This window comes from Balaenoptera physalus (genome assembly GCF_965194825.1).
Source record: "Balaenoptera physalus genome assembly, chromosome: 18".
In the NCBI taxonomy this organism is placed as follows: Eukaryota; Metazoa; Chordata; class Mammalia; order Artiodactyla; family Balaenopteridae; genus Balaenoptera; species Balaenoptera physalus.
Window position 1 is genome coordinate 58383292 of NC_138899.1, and position 18949 is coordinate 58402240.

Sequence of the window (18949 nt, forward strand, 5' to 3'; positions counted from 1 at the left end):
AATAACTGAGGCAGAAGAACAGATAAGTGACCTGGAACACAGAATGCTGGAATTCACTGCTGTGGAACAGACTAAAGAAAAAAGAATGAAAAGAAATGAAGACAGCCTAAGAGACCTCTGGGACAATATTAAACACACTAACATTTGCACTGTAGGGGTCCCAGAAGGAGACAAGAGAGAGAAAGGACCCAAGGAAATATTTGAAGAGATTATAGTCGAAAACTTCCCTAACATGGGAAAGGAAATAGCCCCCCAAGTCCAGGAAGCACAAAGAGTCCCAGGCAGGATGAACCCAAGGAGAAACATGCAAAGACACATAGTAATCAAACTGACAAAAATTATAGACAAAGAAAAAGTATTAAAAGCAACAAGGGAAAAACGACAAATAACATACAAGGGAACTCCCATAAGGTTAACAGCTGATTTCTCAGCAGAAACTCTACAAGCCAGAAGGGAGTAGCACAATATATTTAAAGTGATGAAAGGGAAGAACCTACAACCAAGATTACTCTACCCGGCAAGGATCTCATTCAGATTCAATGGAGAAATCAAAAGCTTTACAGACAAGCAAAAGCTAAGAGAATTCAGCACCATCAAACCAGCTCTACAACAAATGCTAAAGGAACTTCTCTAGGCAGGAAACACAAGAGAAGGAAAAGACCTAAAATAACAAATCCAAAACAATTAAGAAAATGGTAAAAGGAACATACATATCGATAATTACCTTAAATGTGAATGGATTAAATGCTCCAACCAAAAGACATAGATTGGCCCAATGGATACAAAAACAAGACCCATCTATATCCTGTCTACAAGTGACCCACTTCAGACCTAGGGACACATACGGAATGAAAGTGAAGGGATGGGAAAAGATATCCATGCAAATGGAAATCAAAAGAAAGCTGGAGTAGCAATACTCATATCAGATAAAATAGACTTTAACATAAAAATAGTTACAAGAGACAAGGAAGGACACTACATAATGATCAAGGGATCAAGCCAAGAAGAAGATATAGCAATTATAAATATATATGCACCCAATATAGGAGCATCTCATTACATAAGGCAAATGCTAACAGCTATAAAAGAGGAAATCAACAGTAACACAATAATAGTGGGGGACTTTAACACCTCACTTACACCAATGGACAGATCATCCAGACAGAAAACTAATAAGGAAACACAAGTTTTAAATGACACAATAGACCAGATAGATTTAATTGATATTTATAGGACATTCCATCCAAAAACAGCAGATTACACTTTCTTCTCAAGTGCACAAGGAATATTCTCCAGGATAGATCACATCTTGGGTCACAAATCAAGCCTCAGTAAATTTAAGAAAACTGAAATCATATCAAGCATCTTTTCTGACCACAACACTATGAGATCAGAAATCAATTACAGGGAAAAAAATGGAAAAACACAAACACATGGAGGCTAAACAATACGTTACTAAGTAACCAAGAGATCACTGAAGAAATAAAAGAGAAATCAAAAAATATCTAGAGTCAAATGACATTGAAAACATGATGATCGAAAACCTATGGGATGTAACAAAAGCAGTTCTAAGATGGAAGTTTATAGCGATACAATCCTACCTCAAGAAATAAGAAAAATCTCAAATAAACAATCTAACCTTACACCTAAAGGAACTAGAGAAAGAAGAACAAAGCAAAACCCAAAGTTAGTAAGGTTAACTAACTTTAAGTTAGAAGGAAAGAAATCATTAAAGATCAGAGCAGAAATAAATGAAATAGAAACAAAGAAAACAATAGCAAATATCAATAAAACTAAAAGCTGGTTCTTTGAGAAGATAAACAAAATTGATAAACCTTTAGCAAGACCCCTCAAGAAAAAGAGGGAGAGGACTCAAACCAATAAAATTAGAAATGAAACAGGAGAAGTTACAATGGACACTGCAGAAATACAAAGCATCATTAGAGACTACTACAAGCAACTCTATGGTAATAAAATGGACAACCTGGAAGAAATGGACAAATTCTTACAAAGGTATAAATTTCCAAGACTGAACCAGGAAGAAATAGAAAATATGAACAGACCAATCACAAGTAATGAAATTGAAACTGCAATTAAAATTCTTCCAACAAACAAAAGTCCAGGACCAGATGGCTTCACAGGTGAATTCTATCAAACATTTAGAGAAGAGCTAACACCCATCCTTCTCAAACTCTTCCAAAAACCTGCACAGGAAGGAACACTCCCAAACTCATTCTACGAGGCCACCTTCCCCCTGACACCAAAACCAGACAGAGATACTACAAAAAAAGAAAATTACAGACCAATATCATTGATGAATATAGATGCAAAAATCCTCAACAAAATACTAGCAAACAGAATCCAACAACAAATTAAAAGGATCACACACCATGATCAAGTGGGATTTATCCCAGGGATGCAAGGATTCTTCAATATATGCAAATCAATCAATGCGATACACCATATTAACAAATTGAAGAATAAAAACCATATGATCATCTCAATAGATGCAGAAAAAGCTTTTGACAAAATTCAACACCCATTTATGATAAAAAGTCTCCAGAAAGTGGGCATAGAGGGAACCTACCTCAACATAATAAAGGCCATATATGACAAACCCACAGCAATCATCATTCTCAATGGTGAAAAACTGAAAGCATTTCCTCTAAGATCAGGAACAACACAAGGATGTACACTCACGCCACTATTATTTAACATAGTTTTGGAAGTCCTACCCATGGCAATCAGAGAAGGAAAAGAAATAAAAGGAATACAAATTGGAAAAGAAGAAGTAAAACTGTCACTGTTTGCAGATGACATGATACTATACATAGAGAACCCTAAAGATGCCACCAGAAAACTGCTAGGGCTAATCAATGTAACTGGTAAAGTTGCAGGATACAAAATTAATGCACAGAAATCTCTTGCATTCATATACACTAATAACAAAAGATCGGAAAGAGAAATTAAGGAAACAACCCCATTCACCATTGTGACAAAAAAGAATAAAATACCTAGAAATAAACCTACCTAAGGAGGTAGAAGACCTGCTGTCCTCAGAAAACTATAAGACACAGAAGAAAGAAATCAAAGATGACACCAACAGATGGAGAGATATACCATGTTCTTGGATTGGAAGAATCAATATTGTGAAAATGACCATACTATCCAAAGTAAACTACAGATTCAATGCAATCCCTATCAAATTACCAATGGCATTTTTTACAGAACCAGAGCAAAAAAATCTTAAAATTTGTACAGAGACACAAAAGACCCTGAATAGCCAAAGCAATCTTGAGGAATCAGACTCCCTGACTTCAGACTATACTACAAAGCTACGGTAAACAAGACAATATGGTACTGGAACAAAAACAGAAATATAGATCAGTGGCACAGGATAGAAAGCCCAGAGATAAACTTACGCACGTGTGGTCAACTAATCTATGACAAAGGAGGCAAGGATATACAATGGAGAAAAGACAGCCTCTTCAATAAGTGGTGTGGGGAAAACTGGACAGCTATACGTAAAAGAATGAAATTAGGACACTCCCTAACACCATACACAAAAATAAACTCCAAATGGATTAAATGTAAGACCTGACACTATAAAACTCTTAGAGGAAAACATAGGAAGAACACTCTTTGACATAAATCACAGCAAGATCTTTTTTTGACCCACCTTCTAGAGTTATGGAAATAAAAACAAAAATAAACAAATGGGACCTATTGAAACTTAAAAGCTTTTGCACAGCAAAGGAAACCATAAACAAGATGAAAAGACAACCCTCAGAATGGGAGAAAATATTTGCAAATGAATCAATGGACAAAGGATTAATCTCCAAAATACATAAACTGCTCATGCAGCCCAATATTAAAAAAACAAACAACCTAATCCAATAATGGGCAGAAAACCTAAATAGACATTTCTCCACAGAAGACATACAGATGGCTAAAAAGCACATGAAAAGCTGCTCAACATCACTAATTATTAGAGAAATGCAAATCAAAACTACAATGAGCTATCACCTCACACTGGTCAGAATGGCCATCATCAGAAAATCTACAAACAACAAATGCTGGAGAGGGTGTGGAGAAAAGGGAACCCTCTTGCACTGTTGGTGGGAATGTAAATTGATACAGGCACTATGGAGAACAGTATGGAGGTTCCTTAAAAAAGTAAAAATAGAATTACCATATGACTCAGCAATCCCACTACTGGGCATATACCCAGAGAAAACCATAATTCAGAAAGACACATGCACCCCAGTGTTCATTGCAGCACTATTTCCAACAGCCAGGTCATGGAAGCAACCTAAATGCCCATCGACAGACGAATGGATAAAGAAGATGTGGTACATATATACAATGGAATATTACTCAGCCATAAAAAGGAACGAAATTGGGTCATTTGTAGAGACACGGATGCACCTAGATACTGACATACAGAGTGAACTAAGTCAGAAAGAGAAAAACAAATATTGTATATTAATGCATATATGTGGAATCTAGAAAAATGTTACAGATGAACCGGTTTGCAAGGCAGAAGTAGAGACACAGATGTAGAGAACAAACGTATGGACACCAAGAGGGGAAAGCAGGGAGTGGGGGGTGTGTGGGATGAATTGGGAGATTGGGATTGACATGTATACACTAATATGTATAAAGTAAATAACTAATAAGAACCTGCTGTAAAAAATAAATTAGATAAATAAATAAATAAATAAATAAGTAGGGGGAAAAAATGTGTGTTGAATGAGTTAAGTGAATACTGAAGCCCTATGTATCTTTCCAGACAGCTCAAGTCTCACCTCCCTGATAACATCTTCCCTCAGAGCCCTAGGCATTGATCCTTCTGGAAATTAGTGAACCACCTCTTAGCACCTGATTCTACACATTATTTTTATTGCTGTTTTTGTCGCTGTGTTTTTCAGTTTGGGGAGATATGCTCCCTGAACCCTCAAGGACACTTATATACATATATATTTTTTTCTATTTCCCAAAGCACTTGTTACAGGGCACATGGAAAATCTGCAATAAACATGTGTTATTAAATGATCAACTCTTTCAAATGACCTTCTACTTTGTGACATCTCCAACCATTTTCTAAATTGAATACACGACTGTTATTACTATTCCAAAGTGTGACGGAAAGAAAACAGGGAATGCAGTGCCAGTTGAGTTGGGTTTCTAAGTTCTGCCACTTCAGTGCTGGACAAGTCACCCAAACTCTGGTCCCCTCTTTCCCTGTTTTTAACATGGGAACATGAACAAGAGGCACGACCACCATAAGTGTATACCTGTCTCAAAGAGAAGACTGTGGAATCAAATGGCATAACGTCTGCGGAAGAGTTTTGTAAATTGGAAAGCAAATATTAGCTCTTCTATTTACCCATTTAAAATACAAAATTGATGTTACAGTGCCACCGGTGAGAGATAACTGCGTGTGGCTTTTTCTGAGAATGGCTGTTAGGCAGAAGAGTGAGGTGATGAGGGTAAGAATCTCAAGCACCGGGGCTTCCCTGGTGGCGCAGTGGTTAAGAATCTGCCTGCCAATGCAGGGGACACGGGTTCGAGCCCTGGTCTGGGAAGATCCCACATGCCGCAGGGCAACTAAGCCCGTGAACCACAACTACTGAGCCTGCGCTCTAGAGCCCGCGAGCCACAACTACTGAGCCCACGTGCCACAACTACTGAAGCCTGCGCACCTACAGCCCATGCTCTGCAACAAGAGAAACCACTGCAACGAGAAGCCCGCGCGCTGCAACGAAGAGTAGCCCCCGCTCGCCACAACTAGAGAAAGCCCACATGCAGCAACGAAGACCCAACGGAGCCAAAAATAAATAAATAAATTAAGAAAAAAAAAAAAAAAAACAGAATCTCAAGCACACAGTCTGCCAGACCACGCCCCGGTCATAAATCCCAGACCGGGCTCAACACCTGCGCGTGGAAAGACTGCCAAGGCGCCTGTCACCCACACCCCGTGGCGTGGTTGCAGGCATCTTCCAATCCAGGAGAAAGCTTACCCGACACGAGCTGCTGTCCAGGCAACCCCACGGGAACCATGCCCAAGTTATTCATAGCGGTGGCCCAGGCGGTGGGGTCCGTCACTGACATGTTCAGCTGGGTCGTGTCGATCGCGAGACTCCCCAAACCATCGGCTGCTGTAATGGGGTGGGGGGAAAGAAACTCTGACTTAGAGTCCACAGGCAATGGTGTCTCTTTGAAAACAAATCGCATTTCTAGAGACGTGAGGCTTCGTTTAAGCACATTCCCAAACCACAAAAAATAACAGCACTGTAATCTACAGCAATGCTTTCTCCAGACGTAAACATAAAAGAGTTTCCAAATATATTCTGGGAGGAAACTTAATGACATGCAGTTTATATTATACACACCATGCCATTAAGGAAGTACCCCTGGAAAAAACTGAAGAATCGCTTCCTTCTCCAGGTGAAACGTTAGTTAAGTTCCCTGGTGGAGAGGCAAAGTCAGAGGACTCTCTGGGTAAAACAAGTCAACTGGCTTAGAATAAATAAATTCATCTGTTTCCAAGTGTAATTCTGAAGCAGGCACACCCTCTAATCATGTAATAAAATCTCTAAAATCAGCTGTCAAGCAGTCAAACTGGTCCTGACTGAATTTATTAAGTGTTACCTTGTAACATATTCCGTCCTTTACAAACTATTTACATCCGTACATTAAGGAAATGCAGGTGTCTTTCTAAAGTGACTCCCAAAATATTTCTTACACGCACAGGCTTTCATCGAAACAAAATAAACAAATAAATAATATTGAAAAGAAATAGCACAGAGCTAAAAAAAAAAAAAAAAAAAAAGGGTCAGCAAAATAAGTTACATTTGACTTAATGCTCTTTGATGTTCACTAGTTCCAGAGCCTGGTTTCTTTGAGGAGCCCAGGCTCCTGGTTCAATACTTATTTTCATGGCTGGGGAGGCTTTCCACTAAGATGCAGAATGCCTGGTTTGTGTTCCGTGCTGGCCACCGACGTTTACCTGCAGCCATCATCTGAGGAAGCTGCTGGGGACACTGTGTGATGCTTTCAACGCCGCCGCCTGCATCTACTATTGAATTACGAGCATCCTGAGGGGCGGGAGTGCTTTGATGGCTGAGTGCAGGGTCCCCACGGAGATCATCGGATTCTGCAAAAGGGGAAGAAGAGCAGTGCGGTGAGAAAGCGTAATCGTTAACTGGGGGAGCTCTCATGGGAAGAACTGTTGTCTATTCAAAACAAACAATAACAACCACAGCCAAACAAATAAACAACAAAGAACAGCTTTCAGTGGCGGGCACAGAGGCGAAGCTGCATCCTTCTCCGGTCTCGGTCTTGGAGCCCGGGAGATGTGCGGGTCAACTGTCAAACCACCCGGAGCAGGGCTGGATGAAATAAACAGCCTGTCTGCGGAGCGGCTAGTGCCTGGCCTCCTACTGAAGAGACTTCACAGACGGGGCTTATCAGACCCTCACAGCCTGCTCCGCACATGACACATCAATGGAGAGGGCAGACTCGGGGCTAAATGTGATTTTTTTTTAAGTTAAAAAATTAATTGATGTTGTTATTTTCAAAGACGGTCGTCTGTGAGATGTATTCAGAGAGGGAGAAAAAGTCGGGAAGAGGGAGAAAAGAAAGCAAGGAGCTACTCCCCGTGAGATTGGTAAAGAGTGTGCCCAAATTACAATCGTCAGGAAAGGCAAAAGGAAAGAACGGTGTGCTGCCCACCCGTCAAGGAAGACGAAGAGGGTGCTGGGGCGGCAGAGGAAAAGCATTTGTTTTCTTAGTTCTATGACGAGATAAATTTTACTGGCCGCAATTTGGTCTGAATTTTCCCAAGAATTGCACAGCTTATATAGAAATGTATTTTTATAAGACTTTTCAAAGCACCTTTCTGAAAAAGACAAAGAACAAAACATTACTTAAAGTTACAAAGGGTCCCTCTATGTTGTACCATTTATAAAATGCTATGCCTTCTCTCTATCCTTAAAAATGCAAAGACATAGCATTCCTACGTACATATTTTAAGAGCACTTTCACCAGTTCAAGACTGGAAGACAAAACGTATCAGTTGGATGGCTGATCTGAGAAGTTTGAATTTTAAGTAGATTGGTAGAACAACTGAATTCGAAGTATTTATCTTTACTTAGGCACAAATTTAGAAATTTTTTTCAACTGTCTTTCTGTTAATATATATTTTAGAATTAGTGTTATAGTCTGTCAGTGTATCTAGTGCGAAGTTTGGCCCTTTTATGGTATGCTCTTTTATTTCTTTGATTCTTAGGTGCAAGAATCAGTGATCCTTTTGAACACTGTATTCTCAAAAAAACCAAAAACCAAAAACCAAACAAAAAAACCCTTACTGCCAGGTGAGTGTAAGTTTAATTCAAATGGAAGCTCAAGTTTCAATATCTCACGGATCTGTGGATATTGAGCAAATCGTTTCTATGGTCTCCACAAATCCCTAGCCCTCAGACGTAGGGGAATGAGAGATGGTGGGGAATTATTTCCAATAGTCTATCAGGAAGATAAAACACCTTCATCAAGAAGTAGTGAATGATTTCAACTTTGGGAGCAAATTGTACTCAGGACAAATGTTTCAAACCTCACAATTAGACTCTACCACCCAAATAAACTCAGAACGTGTTTATATATTATATGCATCATTTATCCTAGGCAGTGGATGCCATCAGACAAAGAGATTCTCACCATACAAAATACACCCAATAACATCAATACATAGCTAACCAAAATGCCTGCCCTTTAACTAGCCACACACCAGCAACATTTCTGTGGTGAAACCTCAAAGCATTTTCCTCTCTCCACCTCCAGCCATTTCAGAACACCAAAGCAAAGTCAGGCTACAACGTGTTCATTCTTTTGCTCAAATGGCCCAGGAGGAGGAGAGGCGCTTCAGATCATTGCAAGGTCACTATTTGTCTTACTTATCTCCCCAGTGAAGTTTAGTTGGCTGGTTTTTTTTCTAGCTCAAGTTCTCCCCAAAGGGGCATTAATCACAACTTTTTTTTCTGTCCATTGAGTCTGCAGTTCTGGAACACTGTATCAGAGAATATCCCTTTACTTTGTAGGCTTTATGACTTGTGCCTGACTGGCCATGTTTCACTTTGCCTTTTTCGCTACAGTATTTTAGGGGTGGTGGTAGCTCTCCTTGGCTTCATAACTGTTCCAGTGTTAGTTTTCACTTTAGTGACTGTGGTCTTACTAAGGGGAATCGAGTGTCCTCGGGGCCCTTAGCTTCTACCCACGCTTTCCATCTCCATCTTAACAGACTGATACTGTTTCACTGAGAATAGTAACAAAACCGCTACTGTTTCATCACAAAAGTATTGTTTCTTGGCAAGCTGTGTATTGTAAACCTGAATTTATCCCCTAATGAGACGGTGACATTCTATGTATGACATCTCTTCAATCTCCCTATCCAATGGTTTGAATGACATACACCTAGAATGTATGTACCATGTACCTAGAATGTACCTAGAATGGTGACTCTAAAGGAAGTTCTATCATGTCTTAGGCATTTCCAATAGACTCAAGGATGCCTTGCAATTCTTTTTTTAAATAAATTTATTTATTTATTTACTTTTGGCTGTGTTGGGTCTTCGTTGCTGCGTGTGGGCTTCTCCCTAGCTGTGGCGAGTGGGGGCTACTCTTTGTTGCGGTGTGCAGGCTTCTCACTGCAGTGGCTTGTCTTGTTGTGGAGCACGGGCTCTAGGTGCGCGGGCTTCAGTAGCTGTGGCACGCAGGCTCAGTAGTTGTGGCTTGCAGGCTCTAGAGCGCAGGCTCAGTAGTTGTGGCGCACGGGCTTAGTTGCTCTGCGGCATGTGGGATCTTCCCGGACCAGGGCTCGAACCCGTGTCCCCTGCATTGGCAGGCAGATTCTTAACCACTGCACCACCAGGGAAGCCCAAGGATGCCTTTCAATTCTTTAAAAATTTTAAAGTGATTTGGTTTGGGAGAAAGGTGATATTTTAAATTAATTACTACCTGGTAATTTATGAATAGTTACAAGAGTGATTTTTATACTCTACTAACATCTATTGTTCCTATTGAGTACCTGCCTCTTTAAATGATTCAAGGCCATAATGCCTAATTCATCATTCCAATGAATGTCTCTGCCTTAGTTTTCTTATTTCCAAACTATAGAAAAGATGAATATTCTTAATGTTTATTTACACACAGAGATGTGGGGAGTTAAAAATTATAGCTAATAAAGCACTTGGAATATAGTAGGTGCTAATTATTATTATTTTATTTGAAAGTGTAGTGTTTCCATTAAGGTACCCTGGGATCTTTGTGTTCTACTGGATAATTATGTAATTAATTTTAAAACAGTGAGTAACACTTGATATTTCTAAAAGTAAGTGTTGCCCTAGTTTTCTGTGTCACATCTAAATTGTACCAGAATATTTCTTCCTTTTCACCGTTCCTTTATAAAATAATATAATGTAATTTAAAAGATGTATAAATTTTTCTCTCTAGGTTTTTTTTCTACCTGTGCAACTGCAAACAATTTCAAGAGATTCACGATGAATTGTGAAATTGGCAGTTTCTATTTACAGCTTTTAGTGAAGATCATCCCCAAACAATCAGATGTACAAAATGCCAAGGATAACAGTACAGTTTTGTCCAGGTTTCAACTGAAATCTAACCTGTTCTTTGTTAAGGTACATTCAAGTACAAAACCTCAGACCTAATTTCATAACTGTTCAACAAGACATATTTATGCTCAGAATTTCATTGAGCTGTATCAATGGGGCAAATAGTTTTTGAAACTCACCAAGCCTAAGAAAATACTATTTGGCCTAAAAAAATGACACAGGCTTCTCCTGCTCTAAGAAACACAACTCATTCTACCTGTCCAAGGTCCCAAGGTCCCAAGGAACACAAGGACGGACACACACACCCCGTGAGTAATAAAATCCATCTGTAACTGTCCACAAAACACAGATTCCTATTAAAAGGGGGTGGAGATGAGTTAAGTCTTGAAAATTTTTCTTTTGTTAATTTAAAAGGATGATTTTGTTTGACTTAAGTCCTTAGGTTTATACCTACTTCAACAGAAGAATAATTATAGTGAGAAAATCTGATTTATTAATGTCTTGTTGAGAGTTCATTCCAAAGGAAACTTATTTCATATGACATCTGAAACTTTCTTATTTTATAGGAAGTATTCACTAGCATTATCATGGTTTATATTCTAGTAAAAAGAAAAATGCATTCCCATCCAAAGTTCTACTTTCTGCTTCTATTACTAAGAAAATATCTCACTTTGATCACCATGTAATCAGTAGGATGTTCTCTCGAGGTTATGGAAATGCTCATAGTTTAAAACAATACAGAGTATTGTTAAATAGACATTACTTACGTTTTAACCCCATGATTTTTAAGCAACCGTTTAGGAATAAGGGAGACATTTCTGCTTCCTATAATGGTAAGTGAAGTAATTCAGACTAATTCTCCCACTGAGGAACAACCAGAAGAGCCTAATGTCTTTCATCAGTTTTATAAAATTCTCACTATTATCTCTTCAAACACAGAAGGATCACAAAGACATGCTTAAATTATGGTAGAGGATTACTAAACAGGCTTCTAAGGAGAATGGGTCCTCTTACACTGATCTAGGAGATGGGTGGAATCTGCAAGTTTCGAGGCAGAGCAGAATTGCTCTGCAAAATGTGGCAAAAAGGGGTTTCCATGGTGGCGCAGTGGTTAAGTATCCGCCTGCCAATGCAGGGGACACGGGTTCAAGCCCTGGTCCGGGAAGATCCCACATGCCGCGGAGCAGCTAAGTCCGTGCGCCACAACTACTGAGCCTGCGCTCTAGAGCCCACGCGCCACAACTATTGAGCCCATGTGCCACAACTACTGAAGCCCGCGTGACTAGAGCCCGTGCTCCACAACAAGAGAAGCCACCACCGCAGTGAGAAGCCCGCACACTGCAACGAAGAGTAGCCCCCGCTTGCCGCAACTAGAGAAAGCCCGCGTGCAGCAACGAAGACCCAACGCAGCCAAAAATAAATAAATAAATAAATTTATTAAAAAAAAAAAACGGTGGTTAAAAAAAAAAAAAGAAAAAAAAAGGACACCAAGGCTAAGCGCTTTGAGGAGAAAGAAAGAAAGGATCTTTGGTAGCCACTCATGAGAAAAGGGGACTTCAGAGAAGAGAAATGACTAAAGTGGACCTTGAGGTGGTTCACCGGGAAATATACAATGTAAACCTTTCCCCTGCACCCTCTACGGAAATGTCAGCAAAGTCTATGTGGCTGCTTACTTCTTAGATGGATTAGGTTTTGGAATGTTGGTACCCTTTAGAGGAGAGAGCCTGAAGAGGATTATAAGGAGGCAGCTGATAGCAGAGACTACCTAAGTACCTAAGGTACTACATGATAACGCATGATGAAGTTTTCACGTCTGCTAAATATACAGGATGTTGGTTATTAATGACTGATGTCTCCTGATTAGTGTGAAATAAGAGGATTAAGGTTTTGAAGAAGAGATTTAAATTATATTAAAGTTTATGAGGAATTAGATTTTGTGGGGGAATTTATGATGAAGAGAATTATAAGGTAGGAATATTATATCAAATAAAGCTAGAAAGATCCTACTTGGAAATGGACAGAAAAGTCAACTCTTGGAAACAGTATGGGCAGAGGATGGAACTGGGCTAAGATCGATTCAGGCAGTGCTGGACCCTGTAGTACTTTCTATCAAAGCCATGAAATCAAAAGGTCTTCTTAAATACCTGACCTATGACCTTCTTTAATATCTTACTCACATGTTTATAAAACCATTGAACTCTTTTCAAAGGGGTCATGATGTGACACACCTCACAGCACAGTACACCTGAGGAGAAAAATGCCATTCCTGTTCTAAGTAGTTTTTAGTTTGCCCTTTAAGGCAAGAAGACAAAGGAGGTATGTATTCCCTCCTCTGTGTTCCCACAGTGCTCTGAACCTTTCTCTATACCAGCACTTGTAACTTCATATCCCAATTAGTTGTTTATGTCTATGTCCCTAATAAACAACATGCTTAGAATGATCATGGAAACTGGCCATTTTTGCATCCCTGCAGGGAGCAGGCATAGTACCTAGAATATGCCAGATGCTCAGTATACATATAAAATTATAATGTATTTATAAATTTAAAATGTATTCAAATCATCATATAAATTACATATATAAAATTTTATATACACACACACGCACGCACACACACACACGCATGCACACACACACACGTATGTTTTTCAAATAAATTCAGGCATAGAAGGAAGGAAAGAAAGTAAAAAGGAAAATAAGAAAGGGAAAGAAGGAAGTAATAAGGGAACAAAAAAACAAAATTCAGTTCCAGGGTCCAGTCTCAAAGACTGGAGGTTTGAAAGCTAAAGAACACAAAAGGGAAAATTGCTGTTGGAAACTAGAACACAGACAAAATTTCAAGTATCAAAGACAATTTTTAAAAAATGTTAGATTTTTCCAGATAAGCTCTTGGTGTGCTTAACAAGTCATTCTCCAAGATCTAAGATTCCACACCTCCCTGGTAACCAATGTAGGGTCATAAGCAGGTTACAGCGATGTTCTCCTTTTGTGAGACTTCTTCCCAGCTGCTCTTTGGAGGAGGTGAAATCTATAAATAACGGCATCGCCTGATCCATTAAGTGCTGCATTAGTGTAACAAAGGCATATACCTATAGTGCTAAAGAAGTGAAATCAGGCGAAGAAAGGAAAAGTTTCAATTTGGCATGCACCACAGAGGATAAAAAGCAGGTCTGGCCATTTCTCAAACACAAAATGCCATTAAGGGTCTGTGATTACATCCTCCATTTTTCTACTTTGTCTAGTAGCCAATTTTAAACTACAGATTATCATCCTTCCAGCTTAGGGAGGAAATGGTTACTAAATGGATGATAGTTTTACCCATGACATATCTGTCTCCGAAGAACTCAGTGTTGAAAGAGAAAAAGAGAGAATGAATATGATAGAAACAGAAGGTCTCCCTCTGTAATGATGCAATCAAACAAAATAACCAACTTTACCAAAGAGATAACTCAACCAGCATGGCAGGATAGCAGATAAAGCCAATCATCTTTTGATACAAAGAAAAATACTGTTTGGCATTACATGTATAAGTGTAGACAAATGACAGAGGTAAAATTATTTTGTTTTCAGGAACTCTTTGCTTTTAAAAAAAATAACACTTTATATTTCTAAATTGAAGAAAATAATAAAAGAGAAAGCTTGAGACCATAGGAGTAAAGTATTTCTCTTTCCATTAAAAACGGAAAAGAAAATAGGACTGGAAGCTACTATGATAAAAACATGTAACTTCAAAGTCTTTGTAGAGACACCTTCCATACTTAGTATATTTCAGATTTTCTGAGAAGGGCAATATTATACTAGAAGACTGTTTATGAAACATGACATGGGTCAACTAATTCCCCTCATTAATGGATACCTATCAATCAGGACAAACACACACAAGCTCATAGAACATCAAGATTCCAACCTGAGAGTTCATCACTTCTAACTTCTCCCAGATACAAAAGTCCCCAAAATGTTTCTGACAGGCAACTGTTTCAAAATAGCCTTAACAGTTCAAAAAGTCTCCCTGCAGCAAAGCCCTTATCTAGAAAACAAGATAGCTGAGCTCTGTCTTTCAATCCTACTTCTACAGTCATGTGTAGGCCTTGGGACTCTTCGAGCCCCTGAATAGGGACACTGAGGCATAACTGCCAAATAAGTAAGTCACAGACAAGTTTATTAAAATAAATAAGGACGTATCAGAGAATTCTTGCTTCCACTCAAACGACGAGTTTTTTCCTGCTGGCACCCTCTCTGTTCTCTTCCCTTCCCATTCAAAAAGTTCTACAGAATAGACAAGGTAAACAGAAAGCTGGAACTACAAAAAAGCTTCACTTGAAATGGTAAAACTACAGGCTGGGGCTTCCCTGGTGGCGCAGTGGTTGAGAATCTGCCTGCTAGTGCAGGGGACACAGGTTCGAGCCCTGGTCTGGGAAGATCCCACATGCCGCGGAGCAACTAGGCCCGTGAGCCACAACTACTGAGCCTGCGCATCTGGAGCCTGTGCTCCGCAACAAGAGTGGCCGCGATAATGAAGAGGCCCGCGCACCGCGATGAAGAGTGGCCCCCGCCTGCCGCAACTAGAGAAAGCGCTCGCACAGAAACGAAGACCCAACACAGCCAAAAATAAATAAATAAAAGATTACTATTAAAAAAAAAACAAAAAACAAAAAACTACAGGCTGCCGATAGAGAGCAGCAGAGAGACCAGAGGAAGAGTCCTTTTGAGAAAGGGGGTAATGCCTCTGACATAGACTTCAGGTGGATTTCTGGCTTCAAAGACACAGCCATCAGGAGAGGTAACCTCTATAAACCATGGATGGCACCACAAATCAAAGAAGATTTTAAAATTAATGCATAGTGTATTAAGGCATATCATTCACATACTGGTCTTTTCAGCCACACTTAAGTACAGAAAGTGATTTCTGTGAACATTATCATCTTCTTATGTAAGGGAAAGCAGAGTATATTTAACTCCATAATTTGTGCTGTTTTGTATTCGTTTTTTTTTTTTTTCATTACACACTCATTTTACACCTTGACCCAACCACGGAAAACATATTAAGCTACAAAGTGGAACATTTTAATTGTAGTGGGTGAAAAACTTACCCTTAAATGGCTGCAAACTCTAGTAAATGAGTTATCTGTTTTCCAAAAAGCCCTGATTAAAGCTCTTAAATCTATGGAAATCTACCTGCAATAAACCCTGGATCAGACCATGACCGGCCTGAGCTGGTTGCTCATCCTGTTTAATGTTTCTCCTCGGAGGGGCACCAAGAACATATTAGTTACTCTTTAAACTAATGTGCTCTTAATGATGCCATTGCAACACGATGAATAAAGCATTAGCCCCACAGCAGTGATCGCCCCCGGAGCAGGACACCTCACCTCTAGTGTGTCACTGGGGGCTGGAGACCTTGTTTTCTCTTCTCTAAATGAGCACGCACAGCCCTTGCTGATGCTCTGTAACCAGTGGGCAGGATAGTGGGGACCTTGGGTTCCCTGGGATGGTTGGTCCTTTTTCCTCTTCAGGGAGTCAGAGATGGTGACATGGCGTTGGGCTAGTTGGGGGAGGGCTACTAGGGCACGAGTCATGCATGTGCAGCGAGATATCCAATTGGAAAAGTCTAGGCTGGCAGGGAGCATCCTGAGGAAATACGTCAAACTTTAGTTGTTATTGGCTGTGTTTGGCAAGAGTCAAAAAGAGGGGGTGGGATAAATGCTGATGGGAAGGTTCCAGCACTGAAGACAAGGTTGAAGGTCACTGTAAAACACTGCTGCTATAACCATAACTCCTTCCCTTCCTTCCCTCCTCCCTCCCCTCCCCTTTCTCTCACCCCACCTCTCTCTCTTCTCTCTCTCTCCTCCCATACAAAGGTGTAGATGTGCTGGTCCACCCCACCTCCTCCCACGAACACTCATACTCCTGACACTCAGTGCTATCTGCCCCTTAAGCATGTCTTAATAGAAACCATTCCTCTGTACAAGGGGATGGCATTTGGAGGACTAAGCTTCTCAAATGGAATCTCTTTCTCTACTCCTATCTTCCACATTAAGAACCCATCCGGCCCTGGGAAAATCGCCTATTTTTCTAACTACGGCTGTAGTTACCAACAAGGCACTAAAGGCACCGAGGTCTACAATAATGTTGGAGTACTGAAAATGGTTTGTGTCAACCTGCAGTGAAATGCGTATGATCAAAAGCAAATAGTTATTTAATGAAATACCTATGCATTTTGTATTATGACAACTTCTCTAATTAGCAAAGTTAATATCTATATAGACATCGTTTGAGTTAGAAATCATTTGTAAGTGGGGCTGTGTCGCACTGGAAAAAGTCTCTGAGCCCACACGGTTATGGAGAAGTCAGAGCTGGCTGTAAATGAAATGAGCAACTTGTAGGAAAATAATTTCAAAAGCAGAATTATAAAAACCCTTCCCGGGACTTCCCTGGCTGTCCAGCGGTTAAGAATCCACGCTTCCACTGCAGGGGGTGCAGGTTTGATCCCTGGTCGGGGAACTAAGATCCCACATGCTGCGTAGCACCACCCAGAAAAAAAAAAATCCTGTCCAAAAGTCCTATAGACAAAATTATATTGAATGTCACATGTCAGTGCATTTCGTATGTTTGATACGACGTGGGGTGAGGCCTCCAGAATAAAGCTGCTGGCGCCTGGAGCCTAAGAAGTTTTAAGTGGCTGTTTTGAGGCACCATCTGGCCCCTTCCTGCCTATTGCGTGTGAGACAAACAAAGATCCATCTCCCCTCAAACTCGCCAAACTCAAGTTCAAGATCCAATGCCATCCCCAGTTATTTATTCACAGATTACTTACATATTACCGGTGGTGATGGCGGGGGGCAAGCAAAAACTGACCCTAAAGAAGACAGATATGAGAGAAAAACATCTGGCTCCTGGTGCTGAAAGTAATTTCATGTGAGCTGAGAGTAATCATATTTATTTATGGTTTTATTATTTATAAAAAAAAAGAAATTATGCTGAATGTGCTTTGTGGGAATTACAGTATATTGCCATTGCTACCATGGTTTATTATTTTTCACAGCTAGATGGCTTAAACCCAACCTAAACAAATATTTTAAAAGAATTCCCACTAGCATTATCACGTTTTCCCCTCTCTAGTCTTAATGAAAAAGATCATCTGCTCTTCAAGAACTCTGACTTTCTTGTTCTTGTGCATTTCTAAATTTTATGGTTTATTATGAGACAATGTTTACTGTAAAATGATGACTAAGAAAATAAGCAGCAACTGCAGTGCAGGGTATGAGGTAATGGCACTTGAGAACTACGCGGCTGCCAGCTCCAAATATTCCAAATGGACCAGGCCCTGGCCCATTAATGCAATCACGATAATGATTTTATTACTTGCACGATGAAGCAGACATGTGTTCACGCGCTTATCCAGCATATCAATCTGATACCATCTCTACAACACAAAGAGTTTTATTAATTATTAATAAGCTAAAAATAGGGTAGATAGAACCGTGAGATACATAATCATCATGAAAACTAAGTGTAGCATTATTTCCAGACTTCCCACAGCAAAATCTCCTAATACTAAACCCTTACTTTAATAGGAGACACCATCTTCATTCAAACACGCTCCCCAAACACTTGCTACCCTTCCTATCTACCAGCTAATTCAACTGCCCTTTTTTTGAGTAGTGAGATTTGCATGGAAATGCAGTGACGCAGTTCCTTTCAATCTGAGAATAAACATCAATATACGTCAGGTAGAAGGAAACTAATATTCTTTTAAGGACATTTTTATTTTAAAGTCATTTTTACTAATACTAATGCTTGGAATGAGTTAAAAAAAAAAAAAAAGCTGAAGTCTATAAAGTGAAAGGAGAGTCATTCCCTCAGCCCTCCCCCAGAGGCACCCAGTGGGAAATCAGCTTACTATATAACAGCCCCACATCTTTGATTTCATGAAAACTCACAACAACCTACGTGACAGATGTTATTAGCACTTTTTTGCGAAAGAAGAAAAGTTAAGTTTCAGAAAATTAAGACCGGCCCATTTACCCCGGGTAACAAAGTTAATGACTGGCAGAGACCAGGGTTTAGTTTGTCTTAGCCTGGACCTCTATTGTTATAGATTTGGGGAACTTTTCTCCAACAAAGAGCCAGACTAGGAGGTCCCTCTTGGTTTGACTGGAGGAGTCTGGGGTAAAGGGTTAGTTCGTCCCCCAGGGATGCATTCACTCAGTAGATCTTTATTACATGCTTACTGTATGTGGGTCACTGTGCTTGAAATTCGGAATATAGTGGTGAGCAAGACACAGACCCCCGTCTCCAAAAAGTCTGCAAAGTAAGAAGCG

General features: G+C 39.9%; 1 protein-coding gene across 8 annotated transcripts in view; it reads right to left on the minus strand.

Moving 5' to 3' along the window:
* ENOX1 (ecto-NOX disulfide-thiol exchanger 1) overlaps positions 1-18949 on the minus strand; it is a 625875-nt gene that overhangs the window by 220161 nt on the left and 386765 nt on the right. For 7 of the 8 annotated variants that reach the window (XM_082435381.1, XM_082435376.1, XM_082435380.1 and 4 more), the window contains 2 exons: positions 7013-7159; positions 6024-6161 (listed from right to left, as the gene is read on the minus strand). In XM_082435381.1, coding sequence (XP_082291507.1) covers positions 6024-6161; positions 7013-7025 — 151 coding nt within the window. In that variant the 5' untranslated portion in view covers positions 7026-7159. The remainder of the gene's footprint in view (positions 1-6023; positions 6162-7012; positions 7160-18949) is intronic. The other variant, XM_082435375.1, reaches the window with a different exon arrangement.